At 42.1% G+C, this 16056-nt stretch overlaps 1 protein-coding gene across 1 annotated transcript in view; it reads right to left on the bottom strand.

The window, feature by feature from the left end:
• Positions 1-239: 239 nt before the first annotated feature.
• The window catches only part of MOB4 (MOB family member 4, phocein), a 45908-nt gene continuing 30091 nt past the window's right edge, over positions 240-16056 (bottom strand). Inside the window, exons 7-8 of the mRNA XM_077448703.1 lie at positions 8224-8335; positions 240-2401 (exon numbers count right to left, since the gene is read on the bottom strand). Of these exons, the coding sequence (XP_077304829.1) occupies positions 2270-2401; positions 8224-8335 (244 nt within the window). The 3' untranslated portion in view covers positions 240-2269. The remainder of the gene's footprint in view (positions 2402-8223; positions 8336-16056) is intronic.

A 16056-nucleotide genomic window follows, 5' to 3' on the forward strand; every position in this document is an offset into this window, starting at 1 on the left:
CCAGGCAAGGTTTGTTAGTCTGTGTATGAAATTAAGCAGATTACTTGGATTGCGACCAGGTTTTGCTACTATAGAGCATTCAACTGCCATTTTCTTTTTTTATTTGCTCTTGTTCTCTTTATATGTATGTTTCCCCAAATTAACACTAACCCGACCCTTTAAAATGTACTACATTATAAAGTAATTTTATTTACAATAATATCCTGGAACACTGTTGATGAACTGAGAAAAAAAGAAAATTGCTAAATAAAATATTTATTATAAATGATGCACAATTACAGGATCTGTAACAGAAGACAATCCACTGCATGCTACAGTACTTTGTGAAATATTAAAACATCCCATTCTATTTAAAATGAAATATTATAGTATTTTCATAATATGTAACGGTAAATACTATTGAATTATAAAAAAAAGTATTGTCAAAGTTATGCCTTTTAAAGGTCTACCGAAAAAAAATGCAATGCAAACTTTGGAACCCAAACGCTAAAAAGCTACACAGGCTGCTAAGAGAATCACTTGCTAGCAATCACCTGATTCATCTAGAAGATTTTAAAAGCAGCTCAACTGTTTCTAAAATCATACAATTGCGATTTGATGATTACTTAACAGATAGAACAAACGGCTGATTGGCTGAGACACAGCAGCGGTGCCACTGGCTCCCGCTGCGGTCAAAGTCAGCTAGCTAATCAGGGGAGAGGGGGCGGGGCCTCCATGTCTGAACAGACACAGGGAGCTGTGACTCGGCTTGGGTACCCCCATAGGAAGCTGCTTGCTGTGGGGCCACTGAACGGAGGGGGGAGGGAGGGGCCAGGATCAGAGAAGAGGGACCCGCAAAGAGGAGGATCCGGGCTGCTCTGTGCAAATCCACTGCAACAGAGCAGGTAAGTATAACATGTTTATTATTTTTATAGGAAAAAAACAAGACTTTACAATCACTTTAAGGGCTCTCTATTAAGTAAGCTACACAAGCAGCATGTAGTAGCATCTTGTTGTTATCAACTGCACATGATTATAGCATTGTGGAATTACGCAAGACTGATCACCACTACATGCTTTTTGTGTAGCTTACTTCACAGGGAGCCATTTGCTACATCTGTAATAGAATCAATTAATATTCCTAGCTATTAATCGTTAGCCATATAAGTACCACAACTGAGCTAGTAAAATCTGTGTAGCTCAAGCCTAATGAGGTGACCATCAAAAAGTGGTTAAATCTGTCAGCAGCGAGATTACAGGATAAAGTTCACCTTTTTAAAAAAATAAATGGACATTTTTTTGCAGGTAAAAAAAAAATGTTCATTTACAATTTTTTTATTTTTTTTTATTTTTTTTTAGGAGCCTGGAAACATTGCACTAGCAATCAGCAGATTATGGGTGCAATGCACGTCTTCTACAGACGGTCAGTGTAAGCTGTGTCTGCCCATACATTGTTTGGCCAGGTAGTTACACAAAGATAGGCAGAATTAATGAACTACCTAGAACGCTTAACAGTGCTGTGGTGGTTCATTTAGAACTTCAACCCAACATTCGCAAAGGATATCGTTATTTGTAGTTCAGTCATTCACAGAACTCTGTAAATGAATGATGTGGGCGGAGCCCTGTGCGACCAAGGTCTTTTCAAAAAGTTACAGCTAGTATGGGGAACTTCTCCCCATACTGCTGTCACTCAGAGGGCTCAGTTTGCCAAACCACTGCAGGAGCAGGAAGATGTTACATGCTCCACCATAAAAACGGGTGGAACATGGGAACTTGTTCCCGAAGCTAAACTTATCCTTTAAAACAAAAACATAAACAGGACATTGTGCAGACTATACAATAAAATAATTTTGAATTCCATTATTTCAGGCTATATTTGCAAATGCATCTAATTTTAGAGCCTCATCATGCTCAAAGCGCTTGCTCTATGCATACATTTTCTATTATCTTTACAGGACATCCCTTTAACAATACTTCTGCCTTTTTTGCACAAGTACAAAGGTACTTAACCAATACATATTTGCTTCTTCCCAACATGGCAAAACATAATTTTGCTTGTGATCAATATCTTAACAAAACATATCTGCAGCTTAAAAAAAAAACTCACAACAAAAGCAGTCACTAATATGTCAAGAAAGTTGGAAAAGGCTGATAACTACTGCACTAGAAGACAAGATACCAAGTTTTCCTGATTTAAAAGATATATATATATATACAGTACAGATTTGTTAATAGTTGTATCGAATCATCAATGATAAGTTCATGTTGGATTATCTGAACATGAATAGAATTATGCTTCACTTTCCCTGGCAGATGAACTTTGCACTTCTTCATCCAAGAGAGGAACAATCAGGTTATCTTTGGACATAAGGTTATATTTCATTACAAACTTTGTGAACCGATGACACAAAAAGGTTTCATTCTATAAGGAAAAAGAAACATAATGCAACATTACTTTGGCTACAGCAGTGCATAATACAACTACAAAAATCTACTTTTCACAAAATGTAACTTCTCAGACTTAGTTTAACTTTTTTTTTTAGTCCAAAACATAGGTGGTGTACAAATCAGCTGTAAAACCACATGAAAAGGGGAGGAATTTCACTTTAACCACTTCAAGACCAGGCCATTTCTGACACTTGTTGCTTACAAGTTAAAATCAGTATTTTTTGCTAGAAAATTACTTAGAACCCCCAAACATTTTTTTGGGGAAAAAACAAAACAGTAAGGTCAGCTCAATTTATTTGTATAGTGTTACGCTGAGTCAATAGATACCCAACATGTCGCACTTTAAAATTGCGCACACTTGTGGAATGGGGACAAACCGCGGTACTAAAAAATATTTATAGGTGATGCTTTAAAAAAAAAAATTAACGGTTACCAGTTTAGAGTTACCGGTGAGACCTAGTGCTAGAATTATTGCTCTTGCTCCAATGATCATGGCGATACCTCATATGTGTGGTTTGAACGGTTTATATTTGTAAGCGTGATTTTCACATGCATTTGCCTTGGCACGCAAACATGGAGGGATGGGGTGCTTTTAAAAAAAATATTTTTTTTTATTTTTACACTGTCCCTTTAAAAAAAAATAATAATAAATCTGATCACTTTTATTGCTGTCACAAGGAATGTAAATATCCCTCGTGACAGTAATTGCCAGCAACAGGTAGCCTTTATGGAGGGATGTAGGGTCTAAAAGACCCCAAACCTCTCCTCTGCACTTATAAGTATTCAAAATGCCAAGACAGGCATTTTTAAATACGGCAAATTTTTTAAAAATTGCACCATTGGCTGTCAAGTAAACCGGAAGTGAGGTTGTAACGTTGCTTCCGGGTTACCACATCAGATGTGCCGGCTGGTGGCTCATGTCTCCCAGTGGGACGAGAGCCCCAGGCAGAACAGCAGTAGGACGCCCCTTCGATTTTGTGGCAAGTGGTTAAAGTAAAGCTGCCCGCACACTGCAATTTATTTTTTGTTCATCCAGCAGGCTAAACTAAATAAAGCCAACAGATTCCTCCAATACATTGTATTCTAACAGAGCGACCAGCCAATGTCAGAATACACTAATTGATAAAAATTTCCCAGCACGTCCCTTTGACAGAAGTCAACCAACCAATCGAACTGTCAAGCACAGATGACCTCTCACTGTTTGAAATTCATCCAGTCCATGCTGAACTGCGTGAATTTCAGTTAGTATATGGCTAGTTTAACTGAATCAAGAACACAACTGCAAGAGCAACATTCGTAGCTAATAGAGTTCAATGGAGTCCATATTGTTGGTGTTCGACTTGCAGTTCTATGGGAAAAATATGAAAAATGTATGTGTCAAGGTGACCAACAAATGATATGGTTCCCCAACGCACCTGTATCCATTGTGTTGTCGGTTAGGTAGTCTATGCAAATTTTCAGGCTTGCTTAATGCAAAGCACATTTTTAGTACACCGAATTGGACCACCCTGGTATGAATGGGCCCCAAGGTCAAAACATACCTTTGTTTTTTTTCTAATGCATTTTACATTGAATTCAAAAGAAATGCATCAAACTGCATGTCAATATACTTTATATAGCCTGTCAATGCAGACAGATGTGCATTTTAACACACATTTTCATGTATTTCAATTGACACCGCATCAGGTCAAGACACGAGGTGTTTTTCCAGTTGTAAAGAACTGAATGCTATAACCTGCTATATATAAAAGTAGTTTTGTATGACAGGTGTCCAGTAAATTGAAACTATTATAAAGGCAAATGTGGCCTCTTTATTAGGTCTTTAACATGAATACGTTAGACATTTCTATTATTTTGTCTGTCCCCTGAATACTGTGGTTTTGACAAAGCACTTCTATATTGTGAAATGCGTCAAACTACCTGCAAATCCATCATCCAAAAATGGAAAGAGTATGGCACAACTGCAAACCTACCAAGGCATGGTTGTCCACCTAAACTGACAAGCCAGGCAAGGAGTGCATTAATCAGAGAAGCAGCCAAGAGGCCTATGGTAAGTAATTCTGGAGGAGATGCAGAGATCCACAACTGAGGTGGGAGAATCTGTCCACAGGACCACTTTTAGCCGTGCACTCCACAAATCTGGCCTTAATGGAAAAGTGGCAAGAAGAAAGCCATTGTTGAAAAACAGCCATAAGAAGTCCCATTTGCAGTTTGCAAGAAGCCATATGGGGGACACAGCAAATATGTGGAAAGGGTGTTCTGGTCAGATGAGACCAAAATGTAACTTTTTCGGCCTAAAAGCAAAACGCTACATGTGGTGGAAAACTAACACTGCACACCACCCTGAACACACCATCCCCACTGTGAAAACATGGTGGTGGCAGCATGATGTTGTGGAGGTGCTTTTCTTCAGCTGGGACAGGGAAGCTGGTCAGAGTTGATGGAAAGATAAATGGAGCCAAATACAGGGCAATCTTAGAGGAAAACCTGTTAGAGTCTGCAAAAGACTTGAGATTGGGCCGGAGGTTCACATTCCACCAGGAACACAACCTTAACCACTTGCCGACCGCCGCACGACGATGTACGTCCTATTTTTGAAGAGGGATATCTCGGTAACGGCAGCAGCTGCTGCCACAACCGAGATAGCCATCTCTTCAGGCGGCGGTCGGCTGTACGATAACGGTGGTCTCCGCGGCGGATTCGCCGCGAGATCACCGCTATCGGCGGCGGGAGAGGTGCCACCCCCCCTTCCGCCGCCCTCCCGCACCTTCCGCCGCTTACCGGAGCCGATCGGGTCCTTTCATCTGCTGGGCATAGAGACAAGTGAGGCTAAGATGGCCCCCACTCGTCTCTATACCATAGGAGGGCGGAAGCGACGTCAAAACATCACTTCCGCCCATACCTCTTAAAGGTATATTTTTTTGAAATGTCAGATTTTCATTTTTTTTTTTTTTTTTTTTTTTTTTGCATTTTAGCCCAAATATGAGATCTGAGGACTTTTTGACCCCAGACCTCATATTTAAAAAGGACCTGTCATGCTTTTTTTCTATTACAAGGGATGTTTACATTCCTTGTAATAGGAATAAAAGTGATCCATTTTTTTTTTTTTTTAAACAGTGTAAAAATAAATAAAATCAATTAAAATAAATAATTCTAGCCCTAGACCTCCTCTGTAACGCAAAAAATGCAACCTGTAGAATTTTTTAAATGTCACTTATGGAGATTTTTGAGGCTAAAAGTTTGACGCCATTCCACGAGCGGGCGCAATTTTGAAGCGTGACATGTTGGGTATCAATTTACTCGGCGTACCATTATCTTTCACAATATAAAAAAAATTGGGCTAATTTTACTGTCGTCTTATTTTTTTTATTCAAAAAAGTGATTTTTTTCCAAAAAAAGTGCGCTTGTAAGACCGCTGCGCAAATACGGTGTGAAAAAAAAGTATTTCAATGACCGCCATTTTATTCTCTAGGGTGTTAGAAAAAAAACAATATAAAATGTTTGGGGGTTCTAAGTAATTTTCTAGCAAAAAAAACTGTTTTAAACATGTAAACACCAAGTCTGAAAAAGAGGCCTGGTCCTTAAGTGGTTAAACATACAACCAGAGCTACAATGGAATGGTTTAGATCAAAGCATAATAATGTATTAAAATAGCCCAGTCAAAGTCCAGACCTGAATCCAATTGAGAATCTGTGGCAAGACTTGAAAATTGCTGTTCAGAGATGCTCTCCATGCTCTCCATCCAATCTGACAGAGCTTGAGCTATTTTTCAAAGTAGAATGGGCAAAAATGTCACTCTGGTTGTGCAAAGCTGGTTTAGGTGGACAGCCATGTCTTGGTAGGTTTGCAGTTGTTCCATACTCTTTCCATTTTCAGATGATGGATTGAACAGTGCTCCATGAGATGTTCAAAGCTTGGTATATTTTTTATAACCTAACCCCGCTTTAAACTTCTCCACAACTTTATCCCTGACCTGTCTGGTGTGTTCATTGGCCTACATGATGCTGTTTGTTCACTAAGGTTCTCTAACAAACCTCTGAGGGCTTCACAGAGCAGCTGTATTTATACTGAGATTAAAATTACACACAAGAGAACTCTATTTACTAATTAGGTGACTTCTGAAGACAATTGGTTCCACTAGATTTTAGGGGTATCAGAGTAAAGTATTTATTTGTAAAAAAGTTTGAAAACCTTTTATCATTTTCCTTCCACTTCACATGTGCCACTTTGTGTTGGTCTATCACATAAAATCCCAATAAAATATATTTACATTTTTGGTTGTAACATGACAAAATGGGGTATTAATACTTTTTCAAAGCATTGTATATTTATTTGTTACCTGTCCCCATCCACATAGCAAAACTTTATATATATATACTGTATTTATTGGCGTACAACACGTGCCTGGGTATAACATGCACCCCAATTTAAGAGGGAAGTTTCAAGAAAAAAAACTTTTTTTTTTTTAAATAAACTACTTTGAAGCAAAATAATGGTCAGTGAGCATCAATGCAGCCTGATTAGTGCCCATCTGCAGCCTCAATACAGCCTGATCTGTGCCCATCTGCAGCCTTGCTCCTCACTGCAATCTAATAAGTGCGCATCTGCAGCCTGATCAGTGTCCATCTACAGCCTTGCCGAATAGACAGAGCCAGATCTCCTGTGTACTCGGCGTCATGCCCAGTCCCGCCCCTTGGCCCGGATCCTATGATGGACATAACACCAGTCCAATGCTGGGACCTCAATGCTAGGAGCTGTCCAGGGGGCAGGACTGAGCGTGACTGCGAGCAGAGCCGAGTACACAGGAGATCTGGCTCGGTCTATTTCGGCGGCGCTCGTTCCCTTTCCCCTCGGTGGCAGCCTGTATCGGCGTATAACACGCACACACAATTCCCCCCCCCCCCCCATTTTAACCACTTCAGCCACGGAAGAGTTTACCCCCTTCCTGACCAGAGCACTTCTTGCGATTCGGCACTGCATCGCTTTAACTGACAATTGCGCGGTCGTGCGGTGTTGCACCCGAACAAAATTGACGTCCTTTTTTTCCCACAAATAGAGCTTTCTTTTAGTGGTATTTGATCGTCTCTGTATTTTTTTTTGTGTGCTATAAACAAAAAAAGCAACAATTTTGAAAAAGAACACAATATTTTTGTACTTTTTGCTATAATAAATATCCCCCCTTTTTTTTTAAAAAGCCATTTTTTTCCTCAGTTTAGGTGGATATGTATTCTTCTACATAATTTTGTTCTAAGTCAAACAACGCCTGTACAGGATAATGCCTGCTCATATGGATACTGATGGAGCAGGCATTATCCTGTACAGGCGTTGTTTGACTTACTTTTTAATTAAAGTGATCAAACGAATCTGGTAAGCAGTTTGGACTTACATCTTCACAATTGGTGTATTGCTGCGTGTTTGGTGGAGGGAGTCGCAAGCCTGTTTTCCGATTTGCTGCTATATCACGATCAATATTTGTTTCCACACTTGGATCTGCAGAATTTATCTTTGTAGAGACACGTCATTGGGACTTGATTTTTTGGTGGTTCACCAATGTTCAGTATTTTTTATTGCATTTATTGATATTATATATGCATATTTGTATTTGTTGATTAGATTATTGTCCAAGTATTTTTTATTAATGTCACAGTTATTGATAATGGTGGTGTAATTTTTTATTTTTCAGAGCGCCCCTTAATTATTATTATCCATTTATATACAACTAGGATATTAATAAAGAAGAATATCAAGAGTTACAAAGAATTTGATTATATAAATTGAAGATAATGAAATACATACCTCATACTCATCAAAAATTTGCCGATGATGAAAATAAGCATGTGAAAATATTCTATAAATCCTACGACACACTGATCCTAGTTTGGCAACAGATGATTCCTTTATGCTAACCCTGTGGAAACAACATTAAGAAGCTTATTTTCTAGATGATTTTGCACAAAAAAGTATTATCCATACAGCCTCAATCCACTGCTTCTGGGCCGTTGGCATTACATAAGAGTTCTACACCTACAAAACCCAAGTTATATTTAAACTATGAACAATTGTTTTTCTCAAACTCTTCACATCTTTTAACAGTTTGCTAGAGATCCTAAAGATTCTCATCTTAGAGATTGCTTGTTTTTCTGCTGTAGAGAAACTGTCGTAATCTTTTTCTGGGAAACCCTTATAAACAAAATTTAAAACTGAATTTTGTTAGACAACACCTGTGATTACAGACCTATGCACTGTTACAATAAAGTAGTTTGGGAACTGGTAAATCAGATTATTAATGGTCTCATGTGAGCCCTAGTTCACACCAGTGAGGCTTTGAAATCGCACTACTTCAGCACGATTTCAAAGCCGCAGATTAGTGTCCTTTGGATAAGCATTTCATTGCAGCTTCATTTAACAAAAGTCAATGCACGTCGCAATGAAATCGCAGAAAAGTAGTGCAGGAACCTTTTTTTTGAGTCTCTGCGATTTGAATGGTTACATTGTCGAAAATAGGGTGCGACTTGTCATGCAGTTTTGAACTGTCAAATCACATGACAAATCACGGACAAACATCCAAGGCATTGGGATGCCAGCACGTATATACACATTGATTGAATAGCCCTAGGTGTACACATGCCCACAACTTTTCATGTTCAATATTTTTTATTCATTTTATGTTTCAACATACAAATACAACATGGCACCTCAGAGATATTTGTATAAAACAGTCAAATTTGCCTCTGCGGGTACTCAAGAGTCCACAATTTAACAAATATAATTAGACCATAGTAGGAAAAAAACAAAAAGGGTTTTGGGGTTAAAAAAAAAACTTCCCCTTCTTCAGGGCTCTAAGCAGTGGGACTCTTTTTTTATTTATTTATTTTTTTTTAATAAAATTTTTATTACTTTTACTGTGAATGACAAGCAGTCAATAAACCTAAACAGTAGATATACAAGGAACACGGAATACAGATACATGGTTCGTAACCAACAGCCATATGCCTAAAAGCCTATATGCGTACAGCAGAATCTATGGGATCGAGAACACAACCTAGCAAAAAGATCATGGCAGAACAATACAGAGTCAGCATAGAATGTAATCTAAGAGTCACTACGCTGTAGTTCAAGTCAGGGGGGCTCCTCCCTAAGTGTCTCCCTGGGTATTTTTAGTACGCCCAAAGAGTTAGTAATATCCCTCTTAAGATACCATTCTGTGTATCTGAATGGCTGCATAATCCTGTGTATATCCTCTTTCGTGAAGACATGTTCCATAAATTTGCGCCATCTTCAAAAGAAACGTGTGGTTGATTTAAAACTTAGCAGAATAGTATCCAATCGTTCTAGGTAGAAAAGAGTTTCCAGGGCTTTTTTCACAGCCTGTATTGAGGGCGGTGAGGGTTTGATCCATTGTGTCAGGATAGTTCTTCGTGCAACTAGTAGACACAAATGTGCCCATTGGGGTATAGCTGTATAGCTATCTGTGAGGTGGGGTTCAGCCGATGTGGTATATCCGAAGAGACATAGAAGTCGGTCCCTGGGCAGGTCCTGGTTTGTCACAGCATGAATAAATCGTAGCACCAAGTTCCAGAAGGTCTCAACATGTGGGCACTCCCATAAGCGATGGAGAAGTGTAGGACGCAGTTTTGAGCACCACGGACAACTTTCCTGGTTAGGATCAGTTCTGTTAATACGAAAGGGGTAATACGCCCTATGAAGAATCTTAAATTGGGTTTCTCTCCATGTTTCAGAAACTGTAACCTTTCTAATTTTAACATAACCCTCTAGTAGTTTCCCCGGAAGATCCATATCCTCAAAAATGTCTGCCCACTTTCGAAAAGGTTGTAAGCGGTATTTGGCAGAGTGGTATTCAATAAGGGAGGTATAAATAGTAGAGATAGAGTAGTCACCATTGTGTATTATCGTATCTATGAAGGATTTCTGGAACTGATTCGTTACTTGTCTATGCCTGTCACCCAAATAACTAAGGAGCTGGCGGTAGTGGAAGAAATGAGTTAACGGCAAGGAGAATTCTCTCGCTAGCATCGGGAATGGCTTGGGTTTACCTGAGTCTCTCGAATAAACATCATATACCTTCGTGAGACCCTTAGTTGCCCAGTAAGCAAATACACTATGCATTGTGGAAGGAGGGAACATGGGATTTGATTGGATTGGCAGATATCGGGAAATATCGGACGGTAGCAGTATCAATTTGCGCGTCTCCCGCCACGCTATCACTGTATCTCTAATCAATAGATTAGATCGGAAATGGGTGGGTAATTTGTTTGGATTCGAATGAAGGATAGCCGATAGGGAAAACGGCGAGACCGCCGCAGCTTCTAAAGAGTTATTCGAGTACCTGGATTTTCCTGAAAGCCAATCTAGACCTTGGCGAAGCAGACATGCTAGATTATAAAATCGGATGTTGGGTAGGCTCGCTCCTCCCTCCATCTTCGGGGGGCATAGTTTATTCAAAGCAATCCTCGGTTTCTTCCCGGCCCATAGGAATTTCGTCAAAGCTGAATGAGTCAACCTAATATCCGAATGCTTAACTAAGAGAGGAATAGTTTGCATTGGGTATAGTAATCGGGCAAATGAGACCATCTTAAAAAGATGACATCTCCCGAAGAGCGAGAGAGGAAGAGCCGTCCAAGCCTCTAGTTCGTGCACAATTTTCGATATCACCGGAGGGAAATTAAGTGAGTAGATAGTTGAGGGTGTCCAGCCAATGCGTATCCCAAGGTAAGTGATATAGTGGTTTGCTACGGTCAAGGGGGAGTTAGAGGTCCAGGCAGTGGCCAGATTAGGTCGAAGGGATAGAATTTCGCTTTTGTCAAAATTAATGCGCAGCCCGGAGTACGACCGAAACGTTTGGAACATGTCCGTAAGGCGTCTAAAGTCTCCCGACGGATCGGTAGAGAATAATAAAATATCGTCCGCAAAAAAGGCAGAACGAAGCGTGTGGTCCCCCAACCTGATTCCACTAATCACGTTAGGCAAATTGATCAGTCTCGATAACGGCTCAACGGCTAAGTTGAACAATAGGGGAGACAGGGGACAACCCTGTCTCGTCCCCTTCGACAAGGGGATTGTGGCCGATATAAAGTCAGGGGTCACTAACCGTGCCGTCGGGGATTCGTACATACGGCGTAAAAATTGCAGGATCGGACCAGAAAACGCTAACTTTTCCAATACTTGAAAAAGCCAAGACAGACTAATGTTGTCGAAGGCCTTTTCGGCGTCTAACGACATAATAGCTACATCTTTGTCAGGGTGGGATTTGGCGTACTCTAGAACAGTCAGAACCTTACGGGTGTTTAACGTAGCCGAGCGTCCTTTAATGAACCCCGATTGAGCTGGGTGTAGAAGTGATGGGAGTAAAGACGCAAGACGAGTGGCGACAATTTTCGACAAAATTTTCACGTCTACGTTAATCAACAATATTGGTCGGCATGACCCTGGTAGAGTAGGATCTCTATCTTTCTTGCCGATAAGTCGTATGTATGCCTGAGTTCCCGTAGGGAGGTATGGACCGCCCTCCCACATTGACTTAAAGACAGCTTGTAACGTGGCCGGGACAAAGTCTTTGGTCATTTTATAGAATTCGGCAGTGAGGCCGTCTGGACCCGGCGCTTTAGACGACGCCAAAGATTTAATTGTGATCTGAATGTCCTCAATCGTAACGGGAGCATTGAGGGCATCCAGAGCTTCAGTGGTGAGTTCAGGTAATTGCAATTGATGCAGGAGGGTCGCCGCTCCCTCCTGATCCACCGAATCCGTCGAGTACAATCGGGTGTAATAGTCCGTAAGGATTTTGCTAATTTCATCGGAGGAGGTGTGCAGCACACCCGTATCATCTTTCATGGACATAATACGCGTAGTTTTTCTAGCGCCGGCGCACATCCTGGCGAGTAGCTTACCTGCCTTGTTACCGAATTTGTGAAAATAAAGAGTGGAGTATGACGCTTTGGCCAATTCCTGCTGTTCTGCCCAAAGATCAAACTCCCTCTTGGCCTTCGTCCATAATTTAATATTGGCCTGCGAGCGATTAGATATTAAACTTTCGTGAGCATACCGTAAGTTCTCGCTCGCCGTCATATATTGTCGTTTGGCGTTACGTTTAAATTGAGTGACATACGATATGATCTTACCCCTTAAGAAGGCTTTGCCAGCCTCCCAGAATAAGTTCGGATTGGTAAGGTATTCCCGATTGTCGGAGACATATTCCGTCCATGCCAACTCCAGAACCGAACGAAAATCTTCGTTGTCTGCTAAGTACGAAGGGAATCGCCACATAGGTGGCAGGGACCCCGCGCGAGTATCTAGCAAGTTAAGGGCTATTGGGCTGTGGTCCGAAATCCTAGGGTCGTAGATTTCAGGATCCCGGGTCAATTGGAAAAGCGCTTGGGTGACAAAAAAATAATCTATTACGAGAAAACGAGTCGTGAGGAGGGGAATAAAACGTAAAGTCGCTACCTGTCGGATGAGCTATCCTCCACGGGTCCAGTAGTCGTAGTTGGTCAACCGTTCTGGCTAAGAGCGTTGGTGAGGTGATAGGTCTGTCCCGAGTCGACCCTATTGCTGCGGATCTGCTCGAACGGTCAAGGGTGGGTGACATCACCGTGTTAAAATCACCTCCCAAAACGTGTAAAGCTTCTGGTATCATCGTCGTCCAGATAATCAAGTCACGAAAAATGGAATTACGTACCGGTAAAGTCCTTTTCCAGGAGTCTTTCAGGACAGCCACCTTTGAGAGACACTGGCTCCTCCCCTCTTAGGAAACACCGCCTTCATTTTCATGATTTAAGCCTCCTCCTCCCTTCGTTCCTCAGTTCTTCCAGAGTACCTCCGGCCAACTGGGGAGACACAAGAACACGTCAAATAAACAAACCTTTAAGTCTTACCTGACGGCCTCATGTAATGAGTTCCCGATGATCTGCAAAAAACTTGGGTGGGAACCGGTGCTGTCCTGAAAGACTCCTGGAAAAGGACATTACCGGTACGTAATTCCATTTTTCCCCAATCGTCTTTCAGGACAGCCACCTTTGAGAGGATAAGCGAGTACCCTGTCTTAGGGTGGGACCTACTGCTTGCAGCACCTTGTGACCAAAGGGCTTGGTCTTTGGCTGAGAGAAGATCCAATCTATAGTGCTTCACGAACGTAGAAAACTTGAACCACGTTGCGGCTCTACAGATCTGTTCAGGAGACACACCAGCCCACATTGTCTGCGGAGTTGCCGCTGTCCTGGCTGAGTGTGCTTTAATTCTAACTGGAGGCTTTAATTCCCCAACCGCGCAAGTCTGCCCAATGGCTGACCTTAATCATCTGGTTAGCGTACGTCTAAAGGCTTTGGAACCCTTCCTAGCCCCTGGAAGTAACACCAAAGGTAAATCAGACTTCCTGAACTGGCTTTGTGTAACCAAAATAATGAAGGACACGTCCAAGAAGATGTGTTCCTGTTCGCTCACTGGTTTTGAACGAAAAATAGGCAGCATAATCTCTCGGACTCTCTGAGGATTAGAGACTACCATTAGGTAAAAAGGCCAGAATGATCTTAAAAACTGAATGGTCTGGAAAGGGAGTGCCTTAACAGAAAGGGTTTCGAGTTTACTCACTTTCCTTGCCGCAGTGATCGCCACAAAAAACAGTTTTGAGAGTGATCAACCATAACCAGCCAGATTCCAATTGCTGAAAAAGGTTCCTTTGTGGGAACCTGTAAAACTAATGAGTGACCCCGACTGGGAAGGGGGCGACCAAAGGCTTGGTCTTTGCCTACTTAAGGCTCTAGGAACCTTACTATACCAAGGTCTGATGTTAGATGCCCTTCCAGGAATACGCTAAAAGCGAAAACCTGACTCTTCAATGTTTATGGGGCTAAACCTTTATCTGCCCCTGACTGCAGGAACTCTAGAACGGCTACAAGGCTGTGCACATTGAAGGAGTTCTCTGAGCATCAGCTGTTGAACCGTCTCCATACCTTCAAGAAAATGGTCTGAGTTTCTATTTACCTGCAATTCAGAAGAGTGGCTATTAAACAGTCTGAGACCTCTTTGTCCTTCAGCAATTCCTTCTCAGTAGCCAAGCTGCAAGAATCCACCTGGGGACCGCAGACTGGACCCTGGGAGAAGGGACACTCCTAGACCGGGAAAACCCGGGGGGGGGGGGTTCTACTGACAGGCCCTTCAGAATGGAGAACCACGGCCTCCTGGGCCCAAGAGGTGTGATTAGAAAATGGGTAGTAATCTCCACCTGAAAACTTCCCTGACCCTGCAGGAATCAGAACGGGAGGGGAGAAAGCATAGCACTTAGAGAAACCCTAACTCTGTGCTTTAGTGTGTCTGCTCCCGACCTCCCATCTCCCCTGTTCATGGAACAGGAGATGGCTTCCTTTGCGTTTTCCCTTGAGAAAAAGAGAGGTCTATGCAAGGAATCCCCCAACTCTGGGTGATCCTATTCGAAGAACCTCCTGCTTGAGAACCTGGTTGCTCTGAGGAAATCTAATATCAGGATTTGCTCTCCTTCAAGACAGATCACTGAAAAGACAGGATTTTAATATTCGGCCCATCTGAGGATGGCCTTCGCCAGGACCCATAAGGATCCGCTGCAGGAGTCCCCGTCCTGTCGACGCAAGCCACTGCCAAGGGATTGTTTCCATGACTCTTACATGAAGTCTCCAGAGAACTCTGAGAGGTCCTGAGAACCAGATCTACTGTTCTCAACTCCCTCCAATTTGAGGATCTCTTAGATTCCTTCCTGTACCAAACAGGAGTCTAGGTGTGTACCCCAACCTAAGCCGTTCGTATCGGTTGTAACCACCCTGGATACTGGGAAACTCCATTCTAGGTCTTGTAACAAACGTGCTCCCTTTCCCAAAGGGACCTCTTTACCCGAGTTGGAACCAAAGAGTCCCAAGACCCCTGACTGTGGTCCCAAAGCTTCAAGATGAATAGTTTACAGAGGACGGTAACATGACCCCGTCCACTGAACTGCTAGGAGCGTGGCTGTCAGTAAACTCAACCTGCCTAACTGAGTTTTTGACAGTTGCCCTGGAGAAACAACAGTGCTCTGTCTATCTTCTGGATCTTCTCCAAGGAGGGAAGACCTTTTGTTCTGTTGAGCCCAGCACCTACCCCAGGAAGGTGACCCCCTGGTAAGGAATTTAAGTTGGGTTTCTCTAGGTTCAGAGGCCAACCCAGACTCACTAACAGGTCTTTTGTTACCTGTTGATCCCAAATCGACTGCGTCAGAGAAGGTACAAACCGGAGAAGATCTTCAGGACACACGATCACCGAGACTCCCCTGAGACGCAGGAATGCCAGAACTTCTACCATCACTTTGGTGAAGATAGGAGGAGGAAAGGGATAGCCCAAAAGGGAAGTGCTTTGAACTGAATGTGTAGCACCCCTACAGAAGTTATCACTGCCAGCCTAAGGAAACGCTGGTGGTTCTCTGCAATGGGAATATGCAGGTATGCATCCATACTATCCATGCCCTGAAACAGTTTTGGTGGAAGAGGTGCCCTCACCCAGTGACCAAAACCAACAAAAGCCATCTGTAGGTGACTAAGACACACAGACGTTCCAGGTTCAGGATGAGCCTGAACTTTTTTCCCAAAGGCTTGTGAACCACAAAAATGTGAG

The sequence above is a fragment of the Lithobates pipiens genome, unplaced genomic scaffold (genome assembly GCF_037356315.1).
Source record: "Lithobates pipiens isolate NorthernLeopardFrog02 unplaced genomic scaffold, aLitPip1_a1.2 Scaffold_22, whole genome shotgun sequence".
In the NCBI taxonomy this organism is placed as follows: domain Eukaryota; kingdom Metazoa; phylum Chordata; class Amphibia; order Anura; family Ranidae; genus Lithobates; species Lithobates pipiens.